Source organism: Crotalus tigris, unplaced genomic scaffold (genome assembly GCF_016545835.1).
Source record: "Crotalus tigris isolate CLP2741 ecotype Arizona unplaced genomic scaffold, ASM1654583v1 scf7180000017623.1712378, whole genome shotgun sequence".
NCBI classification, from domain to species: domain Eukaryota; kingdom Metazoa; phylum Chordata; class Lepidosauria; order Squamata; family Viperidae; genus Crotalus; species Crotalus tigris.
This window is the reverse complement of record NW_024096518.1, coordinates 963,885-991,742: the sequence shown is the minus strand read 5'-3', so window position 1 is coordinate 991,742 and position 27,858 is coordinate 963,885. Positions and strand designations below refer to the sequence as shown.

The following is a 27,858-nucleotide window of genomic DNA, read 5'->3' as shown; positions in this document are numbered from 1 at the left end:
AGAGTCACTTTCATGCACCTTTGCCATGACACAAAATCATCAGGGCATTTTGGATTTGTAAAAACTTTACATTTAATTAAACGGCAATTTTGGTGGCCATCCATGAAAAAAGACATAGAAAGTTATATTGCCAGCTGCCCAACATGTGCATCTGCAAAGAGGTTGCAAGGGAAATCGCCAGGGCTATTACAACCAGTGGCAAATCCCTCAGCCCCTGGAGGGAAATAGCCATGGATTTTATAGTGGAATTGCCAGAAAGCAATGGGAATACTATTATCTGGACAGTCACGGACTTGTTTTCCAAACAGGTGCACTTTATCCCTTGCCAAAAGATTCCCACTACAAAGGCCTTAGCACAGTGGTTCTCAACCTGTGGGTCGGGACCCCATTTGGGGTCGAACGACCATTTCATGGGGGTCGCCAAATCATGCTGTCCACCATTTTGTTCCCTTTTCCCTAGCTGTCCTACTCCCTCTTATTGGTGGCCACACCCACTTGGGGGTCACCACAACATGGGGAACTGTATTATGGGGTTGCGGCATTAAAAAGGTTGAGAACCACTGCCTTAGCAAAACTTTTCATCCAGCACATTTACAGATTGCACGGGTCACCCCAACGCATCATCTCTGATAGGGGAGTGCAATTTACGTCTGCATTTTGGAAGGAATTTTTATCCCTCTTAGGGACCACTCAGGGACTGACATCTAGCCATCACCCTCAGACAGATGGACAAACGGAACGTTGTCATTCAGTACTTGAGCAATATTTGAGATGTTTTTTAAATTTCCAACAGAGTGATTGGACAGACTTACTTCCGTTTGCAGAAGTTGCCTACAATAATGCAGTCCACTCCAGCACAGGCTACACTCCTTTTCAAGTAGCCAAGTTTCAGCCCCATGCCAGAATTAACCCCAAACGAACCAACGATTCCTTCACTGAAAGAATGGATGGAAAAACTACAAAACACCTGGCCAATAGTTAGAAAAGCACTAGATGAAGCTAGGCAGGCATACAAAGCACAAGCCGATAAAAAAAGGGTTGAGCCTACACCATTCATTATAGGTGAAATGGTGTACCTATCTACAAAATACCTAAAGTCTCTACAACCCTGTAAAAAACTTGGACCAAAATATATAGGACCTTTTCCAATTAAAAGAATCATAAACCCAGTAACAGTAGAATTAGAATTACCAAAAAATCTCAGGCAAATATACCCAATTTTTCATTGCAGCTTGCTGAAAAGAGTGCATCTGTCACCTCTATGGCCAAAAATCCCCCCCCACCACCTCCAATCATGGTGGAGGGCGAACAACACTTCGAAATAAAGGAAATCCTTGACTCTAGGAGATATCATGGAGCAACTCAGTACCTAGTTCCCTGGAAACACCTCCCTCCCTCACAAAACGAGTGGGTCCATAAACGTCATGTCAGAGCTCCGAAGCTATTGAAGAAGTTTCACACAGAGTATCCTAACAAGCCTGACTAACTTTTATACCTGTTTTGTTTCTTCCAGGTGGATCTCTCTTATTTTGAGGGGGCCGGATATCAGAATCCAATTATATTTCATCTTTAGTTATCAAATATAGAAAACCCCAATTCTGCCTTCTCTGGATTCTGCCATAAGAGGGAGAGAAGGGGGAGAACAAAGGGGCTTTATGGCCCTCACTTCCTTCAGTATACTTCTAAGGAACTGAATGTGTTTATTGCAACCTCAAAGAGTTTGAATGTGGTTAGCACCAAAAGACCTTATCATAACAAAGGAGGCTATTTACCTTTCATGTAGTTTATCTGAAGTCTCCATCCAGACGGAAGAAAGGAAAAAAGGGGTGGGATTGTGATGCCTGAAACTATCACTGGAAGGGGGGGGTGATTGGGTGGGACTACTGGGGAACCCCTTAAAACCTCGAATGGGAGAGCTTGAACCCCAAGTCCTGTCTAGCACACCTGCAACCACTTTTTCTTAATAAAGGATTCCTGTTGGAAGAATTATTCCAAGAGTTCTGTCTTCTTAAGATGCAATGTGGGGTGGGTCCTTACAACAAATATAAGTATAACCAAGAAAATAAAATATTTAGGGATCTGGCTTACAGCGAAATGTTCCTCGATTAAGGAGGACAATTATGATAAAATACTACACCAGATAAAAAAAGATTGAGAAAATTGGGAAAATTTGCAAATTTCATTTTTAGGGAGGATCGCTACGGTCAAAATGAATGTATTGCCAAAAATATTATTTCTGTTCCAGGTTATTCCAATAAAATTAAGGAAAACATTCTTTCAAGATTTAAATAAATTGATCACTAAATTTATATGGCAAAGGAAAAAACCCAGGATTAAATTAAAACTCTTGCAAGATACGAAAGATAAAGGGGGATTGGTGTTACCAGAGTAGGAAACTTACTACCAAGCATTGAGCTTAACGGCTAAAAGATTGGATGGATTTGAAAAATACTAGAGTTTTAACAATAGAAGGACATGACTTGCAAGCAGGGTGGCATGCATTCCTATGGGATGAAAAACATAAAATACACAGATATTTTCAAAGATATATAATTAGGAATGCATTGCTACAGACTTGGGAAAAAAATAAAACAAAAACATTATATAAAAATTCCAATGTGGTTATCCCCAACAGAAGCTCTGAAATACTCAAACCTATTGGATATAAATAATTAGATACAAGGAATTAGTAAATGAACAGGGAAATTTGAAAACAAAACAAGAATTGGAACAAGACATTGGCAGAGAGATTGATTGGTGGACATTTACACAAATTCAATCTAAATATAAAGAGGACAAAAAAATTATATGAAATCCAAAAAGAGCCGCAAGAATTGGATAAAATTATACATGGAACAGAAATAAAATTAATTAGCAATTTATACAAATACCTATTGAGATATAAAATGGAAGACGAGGTTGTCAAAGACACAATGATTAGATGGGCAAAAAATTTTGGATATAATATAGAATTGGAGAAATGGGAAAAAATATGGGAAATAAACATAAAATTGACTGTGTCGGCGGCATTCAAGGAAAACCAGTTGAAGATGTTTTACAGATGGCATCTTCCACCAGCAAAGCTTGCCAAGATGTTCCAGAATAATTTGCCAACATGTTGGAAATGTAAAAAAGTATATGGAACCATCTATGGTGGACATGCCCAGTTGCAAAAAAATACTGGTCTACAATAAGAAAATGGATCCAAGAAATAATAGACCAACCCGTAGACTGGAAACCAGAGAACTTTTTGTTGGATATTTTAAATAGAAAATATAGTAAAGAAATATGGTACTTAATTTTACATATAATAACGGTGGCAAGAATAGCATATGCACAGTGCTGGAAAAATGAGAATATACCATCAGAGGAAGAAGTGATAAGAAAAATCCTGGACTGTGCTGAGATGGACAAATTAACAAACGAGATAAAAGAAAAAGAAAACACAGAATATTATATAGTATGGAACAAGTTGTATGTCTGGTTGGAGACTAGAATTAATAGAGGAGAATAAATATGGATAGGTCAAAAGTGAAAATATGTGTATAATAATGTATAATAATAATAATATGAATTATTTTTAGTAAGAAGTAGAACCTGAAGGAAGAAAAATATAAATAAGAAATAACGGGGCTATAAGGACAAATATTCTAAAGAAGAATAAGGCAGAAATGTAAATATTAGATTACTGTTATGTAATTGCTGTAAAAAAGGAGGAGTATATATATATTGTGTGTATGTGTGTTATGTTTTGTTTTGTTCTGTTTTGTCTTGTTGGTTAAAAATAAAAATTAAAAAAAAGCAATTTCTTTACCAACAAAGGTCTGTATAGTCAAAACTATGGTTTTCCCAGGAGTAATGTATGGCTATGAGAGTTGGACCCTAAAGAAGGCTAAGTGTCAAAGAATTTATGCTTTTGGACTGTGGTTTTGGAGAAGATTGAGAGTCCATTGGATTCCAGGGAGATCAAATCAATCAATTCTAAAGAAAATCCTGACTTTCTGAAGAATAGATACTGAAGCTGAACTCAAATATTTTGGCCACTAAATAAGAACACAGGACTCATTGGAAAAGATTGTAATGTTGAAAAAATAGAAGGCAAAGGAGGAGACACCAGACCATAAGATAGTTAAATAGTGTCAATGATGTGGTGAGCCTGAGTTTGGGCAAACTCTGGGAGATAATGAAGGATTTGAGGGGGGCTGGTATGCTGTGGTTTATGAGTTTGCAGAAAATAGAGCAAGACTTAGCAACTGAACAATAAGAAAGTGTTCACAGACAGAAGAGCAACAAAGATGAATAGGGAGAGTGAAGTAGGGAATGACTGAGTGAATAGAGAGAGTGTATGATGAATAGTTGAGAGACTCTAGTGTAACAGAGCAGTATGGGTGATATGATAGTAGTCTTCCAATGTTTGGGGGACTATCATAGAGAGGAAGGGGTCGATCTATGCTCTAAAGTACTGATAGCAGGACAAGAAGTAACGTATGACAGCTTAACACAGAGAGATTCAACCCAGAACTAAGGAGAAATTTCCTGTCAGTGAGAACAATCAGTGGAACAGCTTGCCTTTAAAATGATGGCTGCTCCATCACTGGAGATTTTTAAGAAGAGATCAGCCATTTGTCTGGAATGGCATGGGTATGGAGCTGGATAGAAGACTTCTAGGATCCCTTCCAACTGTTAATTTGTTACATAAAAAATATTTTGTACTTTATTTTTTACAGTAAAAACATGGAATAAACTTTATTTTTTTCCAAAATTTCTCCCAATGTTTTGTTGTAATTGTTTCTTTAAAAATTTGCCTGTTTATCATACAATTGTTTACTTGTGTCAGGAGATTGAATTAGAAGACTTCCAATATCCCTTTCAATGTTATTCTTTATTCTGTTTCATAACACATACACTGATAGAACAATATCAGTGCTTTTTTATTTAATTGGATAATGCAATAGTAATATAGCTCTATATTATTTATAGAACTATCTATTAAACTTTTTAAAATAGTAATTTTCCATCTCTATAGAACCTGAATTATAGCCGAATCTTATAGCTATATCAAATCTCATTTCTTTAGTCAGTTATAATCTTACGCGGGGAAATACGAAAATACGTTTAAATCACCTAAATATTTCAGCTTCATCCCTTCATATTAAGAAAAATATTTATGGCTATCTCCAATCTCAGAGATTTGCATTTTCCTTGGTGAATTAGTTTAAAACCAAGTTTGTTTAAAATTGAAGCAGCAATTACAGAGAATTTTTTTTTAAAAAAAAAGACTCCACGTGACGTACAATCTCTGCGACCATGGCGCAATTGTGAGAGCGTATATTTTCTCTGTAGCAGAGAAATCGGCAAAGGGGAGGGGTTTTGTTTTGCAGTGATGGCTGCTTCGAGTTCGGGCCGGGGGCAGCGGCGATCTGTTGGTACGGCGGGACAAGAGGAGCTGCGGAGATTAATGCGGGCCAAACAGCGCGAGTCGGCTGCGGGGAAAAGGAAAATTGACTCTCCCTACGTTAGATATCCTATCTTTTCGGGCGAGGTGCCCCCCTTTTGCACCTTTTTTGAGTTTTGTCTCGGTTGCTCACTGAAAGTGAACTAAATCTTGTTCCTCGCTTCTTTTTCTGTAGGATAGGCATTTTGGGATATTACCGTTATTCTGCATATTGGGTTTTTTGAAGTATAGCAACCAATAGTGTGTTATGCACATTTGAAAGAAAAACACAAAGACTCTGTACATCAGAGTTTGCAATCTAATCAAAATGTCTTTTCCTAAAGGAGTGGGTTAACTGGATGGAAGAATTTGCATTTCCTTTAAACTCCTCTTAGTTCCTAGACTTATATATGTTTTCTTTTCTGCTACAACAAATCTGGCTGGATGTGTAGTATGCCATATTGAGAATAAAAGGATTTGGTAAAATACCTAATTGTAACCTAGTGGCCAGTTTAAATTCAAGTGAACAGCAGATCCGCAGTCAGTTTCCTCCATTCTCTACAAGTTAATCCTTGACTTATGACTACAATTGAGCCCAAATTTATATTGCTAAGGGAAACATTTGTTAAGTGAGTTTCCCCCATTTTACGATCTTTCTTGTCACAGTTGTTAAGTGAATTACTGCAGTTAAGTTAGCAACCATTGTCTTTGCTTATTAGAAGGTTGCAAAAAGTGATCATTTGAGCGCGGGACACTGCAACTGTCATAACTATGAGGCCATTGCCAAGCATCTATATTTTGATCGTGACCATGGGTATACTGCAACAGTCATAAGTGTGAAAAGTGGTCATAAGTCACTGTTTTCAATGGTATTGTAACTTTGAATGGTTACTAAATGAACTGTCGTAAGTCAAGGACTACCAGTATTATTCAAATGGCAAGTCCTGTTCTATTTTTATTGATTTGCTGCATTTCTATTGGTAAAGAGAAGAAGCAGTATTAATATGCTTTGTTTCAGTAAAACATAATTAAAGTAATAACATTTAGGCTCATGAGGGAATTTAAAGCCTGCACTTAACAGTGCTTATACACCCTAACTAAACCGTTTTTTTTTAAAATATATATATATATAAATTGTGACCAGATTGCTTTAGTTATCTACATTTGGTTCTTCCAGAAGTTCAGTGAAAAAAATAGCAATTCAGGTACTGTACTTCCAACTTTAGTCACAGAAAGAAGTGTAGCTGCATTGCAGTGGTAATTTCTCAGAATAATGCTTAAAATAGTGCTGTAATTTTGAGAGATTATTTTTGAATTTATTTTCTTAATTGCAAGAGCTACATATAACAATTTGGGGAATTTAAGTTGCTCTCTGTGCAATATGACTGTGAAGAGTGAACTGCTTTGGCAAACACATGTTCTTGGAAAGCAGCACAAGGAGGTAAGAGAAATTTAATGTGTATCATACTGTAAGAATTACAATTTTTTACTTTTAATATATCTGATTTGGCTCCTCTAGCTCAGGGATGTTAAACCGCCAGCCTGTGGAAAACCACACCTACCCCATTGCCGGTAATGGCGGAAAAGCTCCAGTACGTTGCAAGACATCACGTGACATCGCGAGTTTGACATGTCTGCTCTAGCTATACTGTCATTTAGTCAATATATCGTTAAAATAGTGAAAATGTATAGTGCATCCACATGGACCAAGCTTCCTTGGTTATTTCAATAGTCCAGCACATGCAGGAAACTTGTAGGAGAGCAATGCCATTTCCCCCCCAAAATAAGACCCGATCTTATATTATTTTTGTCTCAAAAAAGGCATTAGGACTTATTTTCAGAGAGTGTCTTATATTTTTTGTGCGGTGGCAGCATCAACAACCCCATCCAGCATTTTTAATGTGCCTTTCTAATGATGGTTCTAATGTTAGGTGTCCATTTCAAATCCTGGGAAATTATAGAATCCAAAAACTTAAAGAATCCTATTGCTGATATTGTACTATCAAATATGGTAAGAGATGGTAGAATAAGAGGGCTCTTTCTAAAATCCATCTCATCTCTACAGTTTTAAGCATGTTCACCTCCAAATTGTTCCAGCTGTATCAACCTCCTTTCTATACACAGATTCATCACCATGTTGAATGATTGTTGTATCATCTGCAAATTTCAATATTTTGACAGAAGAATCCTTAGAGATGCAGTCATTGGTATATAGAGAGAAGAGCAATAGAGGAAGCAAACAGGACTGAGAGGCACCTGTACTAATTGTCCAGGTGCTCGATGTGATTTTCCCTAGTTTTACCTGTTGCTTCCTATTTGTCGAAAAGCTAGTAATTCACCTACAGATATGTACAGGTACAACTAGCTGAATCAGTTTAGATGAGGAATTTCTGGAATGATGATATTGAATGCTGAACTGAAGTGTACAAATGTCTACAAAAAGACCTGCGCATAGATGCCTGGGTATTCAAGATGTTGCAAGATTGTAGTGCCATATTGACAGCAGCATCTGCCAGTCTATTTGCTTGATAGGCAAACTGCAAGTCTAACAGCAGATCTGTGATGATTTTCAGGTGGGGCAGCACTGACCTCTCAAAGGTCTTCATAACTGCAGATGTCAGACCAACCGGTCTGAAGTCATTCAGCTCCCTGTAGATGAAGCATAAAATGGAGCAAAACTTGCTTAATAACTGTCTCATTTAGTAATGGAAATTTTGGGCTCAATTGTGATTGTAATTTGAGGACTACCTGTATTTTAAAAATAAGATATAATGCTGCTATATATTGTGTATAAATTTGTTCTTGTAAACAAGTGTGAAATGGAAAAGTGATAACCTGTTTTCCTAACTATTTTATATAAATATAGTTATGTGAAAAAGTAAGCACACCTTCTTTGTGTTCTATGGCTTTACATATCAGGAGATAGTAAAACTGGTTCTTAGCACTTACTTAAAAGAATCAATCAATCACAATAGAGATGGAAGGAACCTTGGAAGTCTTCTAATCCAACCTCCTGCTCAAGCAGGAGACCCTATATCATTTGAGACAAGTGACTGTCCAGTGACATTCAGTGACAAAGCACCCACAACCTCTGATAGCAAGCTGTTCCACTGGTTAATTATCTTCACTATTAGGAAGTTTCTCTTTGATTCCAGGTTGCTTCTGACCTTGATTAGTTTCGATCCATTGTTTTTTGTCCTGCCCTCTGGAGCCTTGGAAAATAAATTGACTCCTCTTTGTGGCAATCTGTCAAGTACCTGGAATACTGCTATCATATCCCCCCCCCCACAGTCCTTTTCTCTAGATTGGCCATTCCCAAATCTTGCAACCATTCTTCATATGTTCCAGGCCTTTAATCATCTTAGTTGCTCTTCTTTGCACTTTTTGTTGTAATATGGTGACCAAAACTGGATGCAGTATTCCAGGTGTGATTTTACTAAAAATTTATAAAGTGGTACTAATATTTCACATGATTTTGATTCTATGCTTCTGTTTATACAACAGTATTAGCTTTTATATCATATTTAAGTGATCGTCTGCTAGGACTCCAAGATTCTTCTCACAGTTACTGCTTTTTAGTCAGGTTTTGCTTTTTAGCCAGGTTTTGCTTAATCTATACTTGTAACTTTGGGTTTTCCTGCCTAATTGTAAAACTTGCTTTTCTCCACATTAAATTTCATTTTGTTGGTTAAGGCCCATTGTTCAAGTCTGTCAAGATCTTTTTGGATCCTGAATGTGTCTTCTGGGGTCTTGGCTATTCCTGCCAGCTTGGTGCCACCTGCAAATTTGATGAGTTCCCCTTCTATTTGCTCATCTATGTCAGAGGTCCCCAACCTTTTGGGCACCAGGGACTGGTTCGGTGGAGAGAGGTTTTTCTGCAGACCGGAGGGGGCGTGGCTTTGTGTGCTGTTTGCATTCCACGGATGGGGCTTGTTTGTGTGGACCAGTTGCTGGCATCCCGCGGCTTGGTACTGATCTATGGACCAGGGGTTGGGGTCCCCTGATCTAAGTCATTTATGAATATATTGAAAAGTACTGGGCCTAAGATGGAACTTGTGGTACCCCACTTCTTACTTCCCTCCATGTAGATATAGTACCATTAAGGACAACTCATTGAGTGTGGTTTGTCAGCCAGTTACAAATCCATCTGGTGGTGATGCTGTCTATCAGAAATTTTTCTAGCTTACCAGGAAGTAGGTTGTGATCTACTTTGTCTTGCTGAAGTCTAAGTATACTGTATCCACAGCATTTTATTGGTCTACTAATTTAGTCACTTTGTCAAAAAATGAAATAAAATTGGTTGGCATGGTCTGTTTTTAACAACCCCATGCTGGCTTTTAGTTATAGATTTATTTGTTGCTAGATGTCCACAGATCTGTTTTTTTTATTATTTTTTCAGTATCTTTCCAGGTATTGATGTTTGGTTGATTGGTCTGTAGTTTCCTGCGCCTATTATTTTTCCTGTTTTGAAGATGGGAACAACATCAGCTTTTTTCCAATACTCAGGTAATTCCCCTGTGTTCCAGGATTTTTGAAAGATATGGTATAATGGTCCTGAGATAATATCTGCCTTCAGAACTCTGGATGTAATCCGTCAGGTGCCAGTGATTTATATTTGTCAATATCAGATAACCATTTTCTTGCTTATTTTAATTTTTATTTCTAATCTGTCTTTTACAGTTTTATTTTTGGTAGGTTGGGCCACAGTTTCTTTTTGTGTGAAGACTGATACAGAGAATGAGTTAAGCAGTTCTGTTTTCTCTCTGCTGCCTGTTACTTCCTTGCCATCTTCTCTCTTAAGTGAAGCTACTTTTTCTTGTTATTTATATATGGAAAAAAACTTTTCTAATTATCTTTGATTTTAGTTGCAAGTCTTTGTTCATTCTGAGCCTTTGCTTTCCTGACTTCATCTTTGCAGATTTGGGCTATTTGCTGATACTCTGCCTTAATTATCTGTCCCTCTTTCTATTTTTGTACTTTCAGTTTGTCAGAGAGATCTTTGTGCAAACATACTGGTTTCTTTTTGGATTCCTTGTTTTTCTTTTTCTGTAGTATTGTGCTAGACTGGGCTAATGATCATATTTTTCAGAGTTTCCCAAGCTTTTTGAGTTGTTTTCCTCTTTAGGATTTTCATCCATGGATTTTTTTTTTAAGGCTCTCTCTCAGTTTGTTAAAATCAAATCTTTTAAAGTTTAAGACATAGACTAGAAAATGTTCGGTGGCTTGTGTTTGCATTATATTGAATTCCAATACAATGTGGTCATTCTTGCCCAAAGTTCTGGCAACTTTAATTCCCTCTATCACTTCTTCTCTGTCAGTAAGAATTAGGTCCAGTATAGTTTTTCCTCTAGTTCCCTTGTTTACATTTTGGATGGCAAAGATTGGTTAGGCATCTGTTTAATCTCCCACATGCTGCAGAGTTTGTCTCCCAGTTGATATCAGGGTATTTAAAGTCTCTCGTTGTTACCATGGTATATTTCCAATATACCTTTGTTAGTTGTTTAGCAAAAAGTTCATTGATTTTTTTTCTGCTTGGTTGGATGGCCTATAATGTACGTCTACAGCAACATCATTCTTTTTTCCATTTATATTGACCGTATTCATTCTAGGAGGATTTCATTCTTTGCTTTATGCATTTCTGTAGAGATGTAGTGATCTTTTATATATAATGCCTCCTCTTTTGTTAGGTCTGTTTGTTTTGAATAGTTTGTAACCTTCCATCAGTCCAGTCCAATTATGAGTTTCGTCCCACGATATTTCAGTAATGGCAACTGTATCTTATTTACCTTCATGTACTAGTACTTCAAGTTCATCCTGTTTGTTCCCTAACCTTTGAACATTTCTGTATAGGTATTTGAATCCTTTATGGGTCTTGGATATGTTTCTTATATCTCCTTTGTAACTTGGTTTTCCATCCTTTCCATCACTCTCTACTTCACTGTGTTTTTCCTCCCCCCCCTTCTTTCTCTTTATTCCCTATCTCCTTATATGATGGTTATCTAGTGTTTTTTGCTTTGAATTAGGTTCTAAGGGTCTTGAAGATTGGTCTCCTTCTCCTTCAATTTTAGTTTAAAGCCCTTCTGATAAGATGAGCCAGTTGTTTTCTAAATATATTCTTTCCAGTTCTTGTGTAATTCACTCCATCCCTTGCCAGTAGCTCTTCACATAGGTAATGCAGACCATGGTCTAAGAAACTGAAATTCTCTTGACAACACCAATGTTTAAGCCAGTGGTTCATTTCTAAAATCCTTTGCTTCCTCATTGGATGTTAGCCTTTTGTTGGAAGTATAGGTGAAAGCACTACTTGTGGTCATAATTCTTTAACTTTCTTCCTTAGCTATTTGTAATCACTTGTTATTATTTTTAGATTCATTGTTGTCATTGGTCCCCATGTGTAGGAGAAGAAAGGGACAGTAAAATAATCCATGGGATTGATTATTTTAGTAAGGTTCTCAGTTATATCTTTGATTTTTGCTCCAGGTAGACAACATACCTCCCTAGATTGATTGTTTGGTCTGCAGAATATAATTTCTGATCCCCAAAGAATTGAATCTCCTATCACTACTGTTTGTCTTTTTTTTCCTAGGGAAGTCTGGGATATTCTTCCTGTCACAAGAATGCCGAGTTGTGTCTCCTTTTTAGAAACTATTGATGACTGCTCTTTTATAGGTGTCTGCATATTTTCTTCCAGGGGAAGGATATGAAAGCAATTATTCAGTTCCAGAGGGGCTTCCCTAGAGTGGGATAGGATACATAGTAGGGGTTTTGTTCTTGGTTGCTGCTTTGTTCTAAAAGTGCTGTGTTTCCACTGTTCTTCCTCTTTAGGTTCATATAAATAGGTCATTTTTGGGGAAGCTGTTTGCTGCCTATTGTGTTTAATTTTGATGTAGACCCTGGGCGAGCCGGATTGCTTACAGAGAGAGGCTGGTGGGCAGGATCTGCCTTCCCTGCCACAGCCAGGCACCAAAGCGCCACCGAAAACAGCGCATCTGCCTCACTGTCTATCCCCATTCGTAGTGTGGCTGCCGTCCAATTGTTGTGCTGCCTCTCAGGAGGGCAGCATCATCTGCCAATGCAGCAGTGGGGAAGGCAGAAGGCAATCCCACCCACTAGATGAGCCTACCATGGGTGAAGTGGGGTGGGAAACTAAGCGGCGCCAAAAACAGCGCTTGGAGTCTCCAGGAGCTGCAGGGATCCACACGCACCCTTTGCAGTCGTCCTCCTGCAATGTGCAGCCTCTCCGTGCATGCAATCCAGATCACCCAGGGTCAGGTTTGCCATCATGGGAGCTCATCCTGCATATGCAGCAAGGCTGAAGGATGGGGATGGGCCACGCCTCCCATGACAGCCAATCTGAGCCTGTGTGAGCTGGATGCGAGGAGCCTGGCCTAAGGTTTCCATCGGCTAGGCTTCCTGAAGGTGATGGGAACTGCAGTCTGCCACAGCTGAAGAGTTTAGCTGAGCTGCAAAGCTGAATGCACACATAAAGTAGTGGTGCACCCTGAGCAAGGAAGTGTCTGTATTTCCACAGCTCATGCACAGAATTAACTCCACGCCTTTCCATTGGTGTTCAAGGAGGCTAATCGTGGTAAATACAAATCATTTTTTTGAAAAACAAAGGGACAGATTATAATATTGATGATGAATGTAAACAAAAAGGCAGTTTCCAAAGCCTTCCTCCCCCATTGTGGGACATCTGAGTCACCTGGAGAGGCTGGGCCTAGTGATAAAAAAATAAGACATCCTCCCCCTAAAATAAGTCCGAATGGATTTTTGGACCAAAAATAAATATAAGACCTGAGCTTATTTTTTGGGAAACAGTAGTTTATAAAAGTTCTTGACCCTTTGTTCTTTCTTTTGAAAAATTCATCACTACCTTCTCTGTTTTAAGTTTTTGTCTTTTTTTTCCATGATTTTTTTTCCTGTTAGTTCGTTAAGAATTTAAAAATTCCTTAAAAAATAAAGTTTTTTCAATTGTTTAGTTGAAAATCAAAATTTAAAAATTTAAAAAAGGATTTTATAAAAAAATTGTAAAAGAATTTTAAAATTGAAAGATTTAAGAATTGAAAGTGGAGTTTAAAATTAAAAAGAAATTTAAAAGTTGGAGAAAGATTAAAAAATTGAAAAAAGAATTTAAAAATGGAAAAAAATAAAAATTAAAAAATTTGAAAAAAAGTTTTTTTAAAAAAACTTTAATTTTAAAAAATTAAGAATTTACAAATGTTCTTGGCCTTTTATGAAGCATTATGCACTTCTTTATGTTAGAAATCTCAGATATTTTCTAGGAGATGGTTAGCTCTTAATCCTCTACACCTTTTTTTGAAAGTTTATCCCTTTCTTCCCTGTCCACAAGTGTTATGTAATTATCTTTTCTTCCCTATCTTCTTGCCCTTCAGTTGCCTGGCCAGTGCCAGGCTTTTCAGGTATCCAGTCCTGATCTGAGTATTTAGCCGCTGCTCAACTGTTCCGCCATGCTGCTCTCAGCCACTGCTGGTCTGCCGCACTGCTCTCAGTCACTGTTCTGGGTACTCCGCTCCTCTGCTACTTTGCTCTGAACAGCTGCTGCTCAGGATCTTCCATGCTGCTCTCAGCCACTGGTCTGCTGCCACCTAGGTCTGTTTCACCTCTGCTCAATGGTCTCTGTTTGCACCTCAGTTTGCACTGCTTCTGTCAGCTGCTGGGGTGGGTCGCTGGGTAAATACAATCTCAGATGAACAACAACACATGATATATTATACCATGTTATCGTTTATTTAACAAAAAGAAAGGCAAAATGGAGACACCATGTGTGAAAATCTAAGACTATCTTATGATTCAATAGCCTATAGAACCACCTTTAGCAGCAATAACATGAAGTATTTTTTTCTGTATGACTTTATCAGTCTCTCACATTATTGTGGAGGAATTTTAGCTTATTCTTCTTTACAACATTGTTCAGTTCATTGAGGTTTGTGAGCATTTGTTTATTGTCAGCTCTCTTGAGGTCCTGCCAGCATTTCAATTGGATTGAAATCTGGACTTTGGCTGTGCCATTGCAACACCTTGATTCTTTTCTTTTTCAGCCATTCTGTTATAGATTTGCTGGTGTGCTTGGAATCATTGTCCTGTTGCGTGACCCAGTGTTGACCAAGCTTTAGCTCTCAGACAAATAGCCTCTCATTTGATTCTAGAATATTTTGATATACAGAGTAGTTCATGGTTGACTCATTGACTGCAAGGTACCCAGGCCTGTGGCTGCAAAACAAACCCAAATCATCATCCGTCCACCACCATGCTTGATGGATGGTATGATATGTTTGTGCTGATATTCTGTGTTTGTTTTTCGCCAAATGTGGCACTGTACATTATGGCCAAATATCCCCACTTTGGTCTCATCCGTCCAAAGGTCAGTGTTCCAGAGGTCCTATGATTTGTTCAGATGCAACTTTGCAATCCTAAGCCATATTCTTTTTAGTAAGGCTTTCTCCTGGCAACCCTTCTAAAAAAATCCATACTTGTTCAGTCCTTTTCTAACTGTACTGTCATGAAGCTTAGCATTTAACACGCTAACTGAGACCTATAGCATTTAACATGCTAACTGAGATGTAACTCTTGGGTTTTTTTGCAATTTCTCTGAGCATTTCATGGTCTGACTTTGGTGTGAATTTGCTGGGATGTTCACTCCTGGGAACTTTGGCTATTGTCCTGAATGTTTTCCACTTGTAATAAATCTTCCTCACTGTAGAATGATGGACTGCAGAATAAACTGTTTGGAAATGGCCTTATAATCCTTCCCAGATTGATGGGTAGCAACAATTGCTTCTCTAAAATCATTTCTGTTGTCTTTCCTCTTTGTCATTGTTTTAACACTCATTTGAATACACTTTAACCCTTTAGGAAATGCTAAAAAATATTGGTACTTAGCACTTCTTAAAAATAGGAAAATACAACTTTTACAAAAAGAAAGCCAAAATGGAGAAGCCACATGTGAATAACTAAGTACACTGTTACTGCTTCCATTGGTATGAAGAAGCTAAATAATAGCTAGATGCTGCTAATCAAATGCCCTTGATCAATTGATCATTAGCAAGTGTGACTACCTCTTTAAAAACTGAAATTTAAGGAGTTAGGAAACTCCTAAAGCAGGGATATCAAACTTGCAATGTCACGTGATGTGTCGCGACTTTTTTGCCATTGCTGACAATGGGGTGGGTGCGGTTTCGCTATGATGCATCTGGCCTGTGGGCCGGCAGTTTGATACCCCTGTCGTAAAGCTTCAGTTTTTAAAGAGGTAGTCATCCTTGCTGATGATCAGTTGATCAAGGGCATTTGATTAGCATCATCTGCCTGTTATTTAGCCTCTTCATACTAATGGAAACAGTAACAGTGTACTTAGTTTTTTTCCATTTTGGCTTTCTTTTTTAAATTAATTGATGTCATGGTGTAATATGGCAAGTGTTGTTATTTATCTGAAGTTGTATTTTTCTATTTTTAAGACCTAAGGACCAGATGATTTTTACTATGTCCTAATACATAAAACATAGAACTCAAAGATGGTGCATTTACTTTTTCACATGACTGTATAATTCTTTTAATTGCACTTTTCCCATTATCTTTCCATTGATATTTCTGCTATGATTTTGAGCCCTAGAAATAATCCTTCGATATTTTATCTGCTGGTTTAATTTTTTTTCTAGAGACTTGAATCATTAAAAGATATTAAGTATTCTACATCCAAATCATTTTCTGACACTTCATCTTCTCTCCAAAGAAAAATATCAGAAACAAGAACTATAGATCAAAAGAAAAGACAAGGTATGGAAAACTCTTTTGTGCTTGCTATATTTGTAATAGGTAATAGTAAATATTCAGTTTGTGACTATATGTGGTATTATGCCAACTGATGTTACAAGTTGGACTCTGACTGCTTGTATTTTTGCTTATTAAGTTCTGCCTGTAAATAAATTGATCCAACTTTTGTCAGAAAAAAATATTTTGACTGACAGGAATAATTGTCATCTGAATTTGATGTTGAACTCATTGGAAAATTAGTGTTTTTGAACCTCCCAAGTTATGAATTGAGTTTGTTGCACAGAATACTTTTAAATCATTTGAAATTTTATTTTTCATATTGCTTTTGATGGGACCTAACTAAGGTAACAAAAATAGTTCTTCTTGCATATAATGTTTATACTAGAGGAGGGAAAATAGGGATGATTGCACTAATTCTTGTTCTTAGTATTCTCCAGCACAGGAGATGGAGAATCCACCAATGGGTTAGCTCTGTCTTCCTGCCCATTAGACCAAGTCAGCCAAACTTGCCACGCCTGTTCTGGGCTAGGATACACCAAGTCTAGACTTGGTCTCCAGCCCTACAAGACGTGACACATTTGGCTCCCAGCAGGTTGTATAGCTTTTCTCATTGATGAATTCTCCTGAAATCCTCAGTCATTTTTAACAGCGCTGGGATCAGCACTGCTCCACATGACTGTGGGAACGTAGGATTTTTCCCCAGGGCTCTTGGCAAGAATGGAGGCTTCTGTTCTCATTGAGCCCTTTCTTACATCCTGCAGCACTGGAATCAGCGCTGCAGCCCGAAACCGCTCCGATCTCTCGGGGGGTGGATTTATAGACTACGGAAGCCTCAATTGACTTCCCCTCTCGTCTCACCGCTTGAGACAGGATCAAAGAATTTTTCTTTGTAGCAGCCGCTGAGGGATTGCGGAGGCCTTAGACGGCCCCCTTTCCCGCTGCATCGAGCGGCCACCATCTTTTGGGCCTCCCAGGGGCGGGATTCTGGCCTCGGAGGCTTCAATCGGCCTCTGCTTTCACGCCTTGCCATTCATAACGGATCAAGGGACACCTTCCATCAGCAGCCGCTGCGGGATCGCGGAGGCCTTAGACGGTCCCCTTTCCCACCAGATCGAGCGGCCACCATCTTTTTCAGACCAAATTGCTCTGGCTGCCATTTTGGCTGCCAGGACAAGCCACTATAATGATGAGAGAGAATATGTTCATTCTCATTTTCCTTATTATGTATGAAGCTACTTAGAAGGAAAATAATGTCATTTGTTTGTATTTAAGACTGACTCTTTGCCTGAAGATCAAATTTTCAGATTTTATTGATTTATTCAAAAATTTATTTTTAAATGTATATTGCTTCCTATCTTATATCAAACTCTGGCCAGCTCCTAATTAAGAATTAAAATAACATAATATTCATATTAAAAGCTATTAAAACAATAAACATTAAAAACTATAAACTTGGCACCAGATCAAGCTTTTGACATGTAATCATCTCATTCTGCTCTAACACTTGAGGGAAAAGCCAGGCCTTCAGTGCTTTTCAGAAGGCTAGGAGGGTAGAGGCTTGTTGAACTTAAGAAAGAAGAGTGTTCCATAAAGCAGAGGCTGTCATAGAAGAGGTATACTTCCTAATTCCTATATGGTGGCAAAGTTTAAGGGAAAGGTCTAGCTGCATTTCCCTTAAACCTGCCACCTGCTCAGATAGGGGTAGAGATGTATAATTGGGTTTCATTAGCATACTGATATATATTAGAAACCAGGCCCCATGCCAACAGATAACCTTCCCCAACGGTTTCATGTAGATGTTAAAAAGGAAAGACAAAAGGCTTGAGCCCTGAGGCATCCCACACTGCAGGACCTAGGGCTTGACTCTCTTCCCCTACCAACACTAACTGGAAATAGTCAAGAAAGGAGCAGAACCACTGTAACATAATGTCTCTCATTCCCAATCCCTAAAGCTGGTCTTGAAAGATACATGGTTGATGATATTGAAAACCACTGAGAGGGCCAGAATAGTTGCATGATTCCCATCTTGAGCCCTCCAAAGGTCATTGACAAGTGTAACCAATGCTATTTCAATGTTGTGCCATTTTTGAACCCAGTTGGAAAATAATCCAGATAATCTGAGTCAACCAACCTCTCAGCAACCCTCTCTAAAAAGGGAAATTTGGAGACCAAATGAAAATTGTCTAATATTGTGAGGTCCAAGGATGGCCACTTGAGAAAGGTGTACCCCACTGCCTCTTTCAGGATAAGCAGTACTGCCCCTCCTGCAAAGAAGCATTAATCACATATTAATTCTTAGGAAACTTTGACCAATCAGGCATGGGCCTGGAACCCAGGTTCCTGAGTTCACAGCCCTAAGGACCCTGTCCACTTCCTCAAGAGCAACTAGTTTGGACTTCTTCTAGGTAAACAAGCCTCAGATGTGACTCTCACCTCTGAAGAATCTGGCCAGCCAGAGTCTAGCTCTAAGCAAAATTGAGCAATACTGCCTAAAATATTGGGTATATTCCTCACAGTGACACTGCAAAGACCCATTGGGTCCATCAAATGTCTGGAGAGGGCTGATTGAATAGGCTCTTCAGCTAGTCTCCAATTTAACAACTGTAGTAGAGCCTAGAATTTCCATTGTAAATCTCATGGCATGATAAGCCAAGGCACTCATTGACCAAATCAAAGATTTTTCAACTTTTTTGTGACAGTCATTAAGTGAATGTGGTAGTCATTAAGCAAATTAATGTATTCTTATGGATGTTTTTTTGCTGAAGCCAACCAAAAAGACTGGAAACTGACAAAAAACATTGTGTGAAATATGTTTTCATGCTGCAGAACACTGCAGTTTAGCCATAAAGTTAAGCTTGCTGCTAAGTGCCCCAAAAGCGATAATGTGACTGTGGCAGGATATGCAGCAGTTGGAACTCTGAAAGTGGGTTGTAAATAGTTTTGGGGATCTGTCATAACTTTGGATGGTTGTACAATGACCAGTCATTAAGTGAGGATTACCTGTACCCATGTGGTGGGGGATAGTTTGTGAAAAACTCCTAAGGCAAGAAAGAATAGTCTGTCTGTGGCAGGGGACTGATAAATCTAAATCACGACATCATTGCTTGGAGGCAAATACCAGATCTAATGTGTAGCTCCCTATGTAGGAAGGGCTATGAATGAGTTGGGCCAGGTCCATGACTGTATTGGTGGCCATGATCTCCTGCACAGCCTCCAAATGGGCCAAGATGTGAATATCTAAAGAGCTCTTGCATATAGGGGGGAAGTACATATGGTCTCTTGCCCTGAAGGACAGGAGCAAACTTGATGGACTAACACTATGGAGAAGCAGCTTCAGATTGAATATTAGAAGAAATTTCCTGTCAGTAAAAAACTGTGAGCCAGGGACTTGGTATGTACTCTTTCATTGAAGATCGTCAAAGAAAAACCAGTTAATGATCAATCTGAAATCCTTGAACATGCTGACTAAGAGGATGGGCTAGGTGGGCTTTGATGAACCTTCCTATGATTATATCATAAATATTCTATAATTTAAGGTTTGGTTGTTATTGCAGCAAATAATCCTAAATTGGATAATTAATTTGCTTCTCTGTGTTAATCCATTCTTTAATGATAAATGGTCAGTGTTTGATTATCCAGATCCAGTGGGCATCATATAGTCACTGATGTTAGTCATCATAGCACCTTAGATGAGTTTATTTTGCTTTGTATATGAGATTCACTCATATACTTTTATGTTATACTGTGCAATGGCCTGTATATTGTTCCTGAAGATGAGCTGACAGGAAAGAGTTAATTCTTTTTTTTTTATTAAAAATTTTTGAATTTTACAAAACAAATCCCTTCCCCAAACCCCCCCGCCCTCCCATACCCTCCCCCATCTCCAAACCTCCCATACCCTCCCTCAACCTTCCCAGAGCTGAGTACAGGCTTAATTAAAATTTTTCAAAAAATAAAAAATAATAAAAAAAACTTAAAACACATATAAATCCTAAACAAATCTAAATACATTAAATTAAACAGATTATCTTCTCTAAAAGATAATAATTGCAAACATTAAACACACATTATAATATACTCTAAACATTTTCTAGTATTATACTTATATTATTATCCATCATTCTATATAGAATCCCCAAAACACAAATTTAAACATTACTTTCTTTAAATATCTATACCTACAATATAAGATCTAATCTCCCTCTTTCTTTACTCTAAAACACAAAAATAAGCATATAAACATTCATTATACCGTTAAAACTGAATACTCTTTTGAATAGTTGAACTAAATGCTTAAATTTAAACTTCTTATCTAAAATTTTCATTCAATCTCCATAATCTTCTCTCCTATCAAATAAAAAAGAACTTAAAAAACATGTAAATCCTAAACAAGTCTAAATACGTTTAATTAAACAAATTACCTTCTCTTAAAAATAATAATAATAATAGAAAGAGAAAAAGAAAAGAAGAGAGAGAGAAAAAAACCAATCTTTAAACAAATTATAATATACTCTAAACCTTTTCATATCATACTTATATTATTATCCATCATTTTATAATATACTCTAAACCTTTTCATATCATACTTATATTGTTATCCCAAAACACATATTTAAACATTACTTAAAACATTAAAATTCCCTTATACCTATTTAAATCTTTACCAATAACAAATTCCTCCACAGTAAACACATTCCTTCTCTTATCCATAAACCTCTTAAAGGTAGCTCCAAAAAATTTATGAATCTTACTTCTCCCGCAGTCTCAATAGTCTTCTGAGTACTTAAACTAAGTACTTAAACTTAAACTTCTTATTTAAAATTTTCATTCGATCTCCATAATCTTCTCTCCAATAACCAGTTCCATCCACTATAAACACAATCCTTATCAGTCTCTCTTGTCCATAAACCTCGAAAGAAGTGCTTTAAAATCTGCCCTTAAAGGTAGCTCCAAAAAATTTGTAAATCCTGGTTCTCCCACAAACTCAGGAACCAATACTTGTGAAGCTTCCTTAACCTCCTTCTTCTGTTGGTCTTTTTCTTTACGTTTATATGTTGCACAAGTTGTCCTCTGCTCCTTCATCTCGACTTGTTGAGGCCCTTCAAACTGAGATTTCACATTTTTCATTAATATAGGCTCTTCACACTGCAATTCTGCCCTTAAAGGTTGCTCCAAAAAGTTTATAAATCCTACTTCTCCCGCAGATTCAGAAACCAATACTTGTAAAACTTCCTTGAGCTTCTTCTGTTGATCCTTTTCTTTACATTGGATGTTACACAGGTTGTCCTCTTCTCCTCCATCTCTATTTGTTGAGGCCCCTCAAACTGAGATTTCCCAATTTTCATAAGTGTAAGCACTTCAGACTGCAATTCTGCCTTTTTTTCTTTCAAAGCTTTAAATGTGGTAGGTGGCGATGAACATACCCCCAGGACCGAAGTATAAAAGTCTTTTGCTTTAGAAACAGTATTAAGACTATAACGTATCCCCAGGTAACTCACCACCATTCCAGTCGGAACATCCCATCTAAACAAAATTTGTCTCTTTTTAAGTTCGTCTGCTAAAAAAGCAAACTCCTTTCTTCTTCTTAAAATTTTAGATGGGATCTCTTTTAAAATTATAACATCTTGTGAAGCAATTTGAAACCTCTTCTTATAAAGGGCTTGTATAATTTCATTGCGTAGGGATCTTTTCCCAAAATAAATTACCACATCTCTTGGCAAATTCTTTTGCTCTGCCACCACAGAGTTAACTCTAAATGTCTGTTCAATTTCACTAAGTATTTTCTCTTTTTCTCTATTCAAAATCACAGCAAAGTCCTTTGCAACCATCTCTCTCAGATCTCCTTGCACAGACTCACCCAAACCTCTGATTCTTAAGGCATATTCCATTTGTTTATATTGAAGCATAAGAATCTCATCTTGAAAATTTTTCATCTCTTTTTCCATGCTTTCAAATTTTCCCTCCATCAATTCCACTTTTTCTACTACTTCTTCTACGCGAGAATTCAGCTTTTCAAGAACAGAGGCAACTCCTTTTAGAGCCAGAACTATCTCTTGCCTCAAAATCTTATTGTTTTCCTCTAAAATCTCTTTCATTTCTCCCCTAATTTGAAGTATAACATCTCCCATCATATCTTGCAAATCCTTCACCATTGTTGACTGTACCAAAGAAGAAGGTAAAGCTATTGATTTAGATTGTTGCGCTGATGATGACACCGAAGAAGAAGCCACCTTAGGAGCTGTAGGGATTACTGGATGCTTTGGAGCCATCTTAAAAAAAATCTTTGTTCCTTCTTAGAAATTACAAAAATTAAGCAAAGGAAAAAAAGAAATTAACTCCATAAAATCAAAAAAAAAAAAAAATCCTTCAAGAGGAGATCATTATAATAAAAAAGGAGTTCAAAAAAAGAGAAGAGAAAAAGAAAAAAAATAATTAAATAGAAAAAATCCATTCCATTTTTTTAAAAGTACAAAAAGTACAAAAAACAAAACAAAAAAGTTAAACAAAAATAATAATACTGACACTCCATTCCAATCATTAAAACAAAAACAAAAAAGGAAAAGGGAAAGGGAAAAAAGAAACACCAAAAAGCCTGCCGATCGCCATTCTATCTCCCCCCCCAAAAAAACACCGAAAGGCTTGCCGATCGCCATTTTACATTCCCTTTCAACAAAGGAAAAAAAAATAAAAAGAGGGAATATAAAAGTGAAAATAAATCTTTAAACTTAAAATCCAAATAAAATCAAAGAAAGCAAAAACTAAATCCTCTACTTAGCTCTGTCCGCTTCTAAGAAAAACTCACCACTTCACTTTAATCGCGGAGGTGGTTGCAGCGGCTTGTTTTGTCCCTAGGGACAAAAGCAGCTGGGAAGCGGAGACAATCTGAACTCCGTGGGAGCACTCTTTTCAGCCCCCCCAAAAAACTTTGGGGGTGCATAAGAGGCTCTACCACAACCCTCTTCCCCCCCTTTGCCCGGGAGGGGGTTTTTGAACCGCTGAACAGCTGATGTCCGCTGTTCATAGCGATTCAAACACTTACCCAGAAGGACGGCTACAAAGTAGCCGCCATCGCGCACGCAGATCCACCGGAAGCCCAGGAAAGAGTTAATTCTATCAATTCCAGTTGGAAAGCAGAGTTAACTTTGTGAAAAAGGGTATATTTTCTATTGACTGTATTGAAGTTGAGAAAAGACATTGATTGCTGTTGGTCTTTTAAATACTTAAAAAGAGAGTGAACAGTTGTAAAAGAATATCATGTGCTGCATTGAATGTGTTTGTCAGCTGCTTCTGTCTGGCAAAATTTATTACTCTTTTATTTAAGAAAAGTTAGCAATCCACCAAAGGCCTTGCAGAATTCCTGACTAGGGAGGGAAACAAAATCCTTGTAGTGAAGACACAATAAGCATCTGACAGGTTTTGTGAGTTTCTTTGCAGAATAACAGAATAACAGAGTTGAAGGGACCTTGGAGGTCTTCTAATCCAACTTCCTGCACAAACAGGAGACCCTATACCATTCTGAGCAAATGGCTGTCCAATCTGTTTTTAAAAACTTCCAGATATGGAGCACCACAACTTCTGAAGGCAAGCCATTCCACTGGTTAATTGTTTTCACTGTCAGGAAAATTCTCATTCTCCTCTGGTGCTTTGATAAATAGGTTGATCCCCTTTTCTTTGTGGCAGCCCCTCCAATATTGGAACACTGTTTTTATGTCACACCTAGTCTTTCTTTTCCACTGGACTAAATATACTAAATTCCTGCAACCATTCTTCATATGTTTTAGTTTCCAGCCCTCTAATCATTTTTGTTGTTCTTTTCTGCATTTTTTCCAGAGTCTCAACATCTTTTTATATTGTGGTGGCCCAAACGGAGTGTAATATTCCAAGTGTATTCTTATAAAGGGATACTAACACTTTATGTGATCTTGATTCTGTCTCTTTGTTAATGCAGCCTAAGATTGCTTTGGCTTTTTTAGTGGCTGCATCACAATGCTGGCTCATATTTAAGAGATTGCCACTAGAATTCCAATATCCCTCTTGCAGGGATTACTACTATTGAGTAAGATACCACCTATTCTATATCTGTACATTTGATTTTTCTTGCCTAAGTTTAAAACCTTACTTTTCTCACCATTGAATTTCATTTTGTTAGCTAGGACCCAGTATTCAAGCCTGTCAATATCTATCTGGATCTTGAGCCTATCTTCTGGGGTGTTGGCCGTTTCTGTCAGTTTGTTGTCTTCAAATTTGCTGAGTAAATCATTTATGAAGATATTGAAGAGTATTGGGCCTAAAATGGAACCTTATAATACCCACTGCTTACTTCCCTCCATGTAAATGTAGTACCATTAAGACTACTTGTTGAGTACGGTTTGTCAGCCAGTTACAAATCCATCTGGTGGTGATACTGTCTATCTATCCCACATTTTTCTAGATTATCAGGAATGCCTTGGTGAAGTCTAAGTATACTATGTTCACAGCATTTCACTGGTCTACTAATTTAATCATTTTGTCAAAGAATGAAATAAGATTTGTTTGGCATGATCTGTTTTTGACAAGCCCTGTGTACTTTTTCATAGATAATATGGCAGGTTTGTATTTCTCCTAGGACACCTTCCCCTCCTTCCTCAGGAAGTCAGGGCTTTTTTTTTTTTTTAATAATCTCTGGATGATCTAAGCAGTGTATATAATTTCACCTTTTTCTTTGCTTCTCTCAGCATGGAAACGGGAGAAGCTATGGCACTAATAACATTGGTGTTTTGCCAGATGAAGAGGATTATGATGCTTATCTCTTCCATCAATGGTTTTTAAAATCAATGAATCATAGAATAAAGACAGTTCAAAGGGGTCATTTAAAGCCAAAGTTACCCATACTCTCCCTATGCAGGAATCCAGATTAAAATATTCAGAACACATGGCTGTCCAACTTATGCTTTATTAATATATCTAATAAAAAAGAACTTTTATACCTGGTTCCATTGTTGAATTGTTTTTACTGTTAGGTTTTTTTTCTAGCTTTCAACCACAACCTGGCTTTTGCAATTCAAAATGCAAATTTCTTCTATTAAAGAGGGTTGTCTCCTTACAATCCTTATATAGTACCCTAGTACCACAAGATGACAGTGCTGGAATTTGATGTCAAAATATAATTTCAGCAAAATAATATTTTTGTTTTTTTAAAAAAAGAGTATAAATGCAAGCACTTAAAAAATGCATTTTTCAGATTTCTTTGTGTTTCTAAGAATAAGGTATGGAGACAGTTTGCAGAATGAAAGAATTCAAATATGACCCATTAGAATTAAATGGAGAGGTGATTAATTCTCAATATTAGAACTGTTAAAAGTGTTTCAAATTAATAAATTTTATTATAGATCATCATTTAGTGCAATAATAATAAATTAACTGTTAAACTATATGTGAATGCAGCAGAACTGGCTTTTAGCACCTCTTCATCCCCTTTCATTTTTCTATCTTCCATCCAGCTTAAGCCCAAATCCAATCCCTTAGGAAAGAAAGACCCTCAACTCCATTTAGTTGAAGTGATAGGTTCTTTTACTAAAGGATGTTGGTTGCAATAGAGTCAGGCTAGAACTGAGATTCCTCCGTGAAATAGATACAAAATGTTTCCTCTCATCTCAGTCCTCCCCCGATGACCAGTCTGTCTTTAGCCAATGAAGATTTGCCTAGGTGTTTTGAAAATGCTGAGATTTGGGGTAATCCACATTCTTTCTCAGGGTGCATGGCCTTGAATGCTGATGCAAGCAGGTTCCATGCTTCCCTGTTCTTCGTCAAGCTATCATTCCCCCTCCCTATTCTCCGTCACTAAACCATACATACTTATTGCCCATTTGTTGCCCCCATGCCTTCTCCCCTCCACTTTTGATAGCAGGATGGCACCAAGCTGAAGGTGGCAGACCAGACAGTTAACCTCTTACAATCCTTGTTTGGTACCTTTAATACCACAGAATGACAGTGCTGGAATTTTATGTCAAAAAAAGCATTTCAGCAAAACAATATTTTTGTTTTTAGAAATACCGTAAGAGTATAAACACAAGGGCTTAAAAAAGATCCATTTTTTAGATGTTCTTTGTGTTTCTAAGAATAGGTATGGAGGCAGTTTGCAGAATGAAAGAAACCAGATACAGTGAGGGAAAAATTATTTGATCCCCTGCTGATTTTGTACGTTTGCCCACTGACAAAGACATGATCAATCTATAATTTTAATGGTAGGTTTATTTTAACAGTGAGAAACAGAATAACAACAAAAAATCCAGAAAAACGCATTTCATTTTTTTAAATAAAAGTTTTTATTAATTTTTTTATACATTCAGTAGTACTTATTCAACAAACATGTTGTCTGAGTTTATCATTCACTAATACAAATTTAATTCCTAATCCTTTATTCTTCTCCAGCAGGATGGCTGTAGAGTCCAATGGATGGGTTCTATGACAGTCTTCCCGCCCGACAGACTAGGTCAAAACTTTGGCCACACCCTTCCTTTGGGCGTGACCCCAGTTTTGACTTAGTCTCGTAGCCTGTTAACAGCAGAAAAAATTAGCTCCGCAGATAGTCAGAAAACTCTAATTTTACCTTAATTTAGTAGTCATCTGAATTTCTCAGTGAGCACAGGAGACGATCCGGTGATTAAATTGGAGCACCGAGCCGGTCCGTTTGAACCGCGTGGTGAGCATATCTGTGAAGATCGCACAGAGAGACGGCCCTGTAAAGTTTAGCCTCGCTCCGTTTTTTGTCAAAAAAAACCAAAAACAGCTGAGACGCGCGGCTCCCGCGCCCCCCCAGAGCGACCGGCAGGTCCGCAGATTGCCGTTTTTTTCTACCGGACAGGGATCCTTACAGACCTCCTCGTTAGGAAAGAGCCCTTTCCCCTCAGCAGCAGCGCGAAGGGCCCGCGATCTCCGGAACGCCAGGCAGAATCGCGGATCGCTCCATTGGATAAGTTACAGCGTTATCGGCTCAAAAAGGGGATTTTTGAAAACCCCCCCCCCCACCCTTCAACTTACCTGATGGGGGTTACCCTAGGGCCTGAAATTGCCATTTTAGCCTCGTGACTTTGGCAGTTGGCAGTTAGGGGGCGTGGCCTTCTCCCTCATCGCCATTTTGATTGTGCTCATCACTGTCCTCCATTTTAGGTGGTTCCACCACCCGGAGTTTTTTTTCTCTCAGGCACCTCCATTCCTTCCTTGGGAGCAGGCTGACACAGAGAGTGAGGGAGAGCGAAGTTTTTCACTTCCTCGGGACTGTTTTTTAACAGCCCAGAAAACGGGGGACAATACAATATTTCCATCCAATCACTTCTTAATTAATCTGTGTTATTTCTAATAATTAACCTGGTGAAGGAGTGTGAGAAAATTCTCAATTTATCCCAGCTGTTCTTTAAGGTGACTTTTTGTCACTGGCCTTACAGGGCTTTTCCCATTGTCTGTTTTCAGAGTCAGGCTTGCAGCCTTCATACTCTGTAGTTGATCTGCGTGTCAGTGTTTTCCCCCATCCCAGGTATTGCCTACTCGGGGTACCTGGACACAATGGCAGACAGTGTCTCGCATTCAGCTACACAGGGTCCCCAGCTACCCCCCCACAACAACAACAAAAACGCAGAATCTGATGTGGGGGGGAA

At 38.0% G+C, this 27,858-nt stretch overlaps 1 protein-coding gene across 1 annotated transcript in view; it reads left to right on the top strand.

Moving 5' to 3' along the window:
• The first annotated feature begins 5,361 nt into the window (after nt 1-5,361).
• Nucleotides 5,362-27,858, top strand: part of ZNF830 (zinc finger protein 830) — a 100,766-nt gene continuing 78,269 nt past the window's right edge. Inside the window, exons 1-3 of the mRNA XM_039332129.1 lie at nt 5,362-5,520; nt 6,776-6,875; nt 16,111-16,228. Coding sequence (XP_039188063.1) covers nt 5,384-5,520; nt 6,776-6,875; nt 16,111-16,228 — 355 coding nt within the window. The 5' untranslated portion in view covers nt 5,362-5,383. The remainder of the gene's footprint in view (nt 5,521-6,775; nt 6,876-16,110; nt 16,229-27,858) is intronic.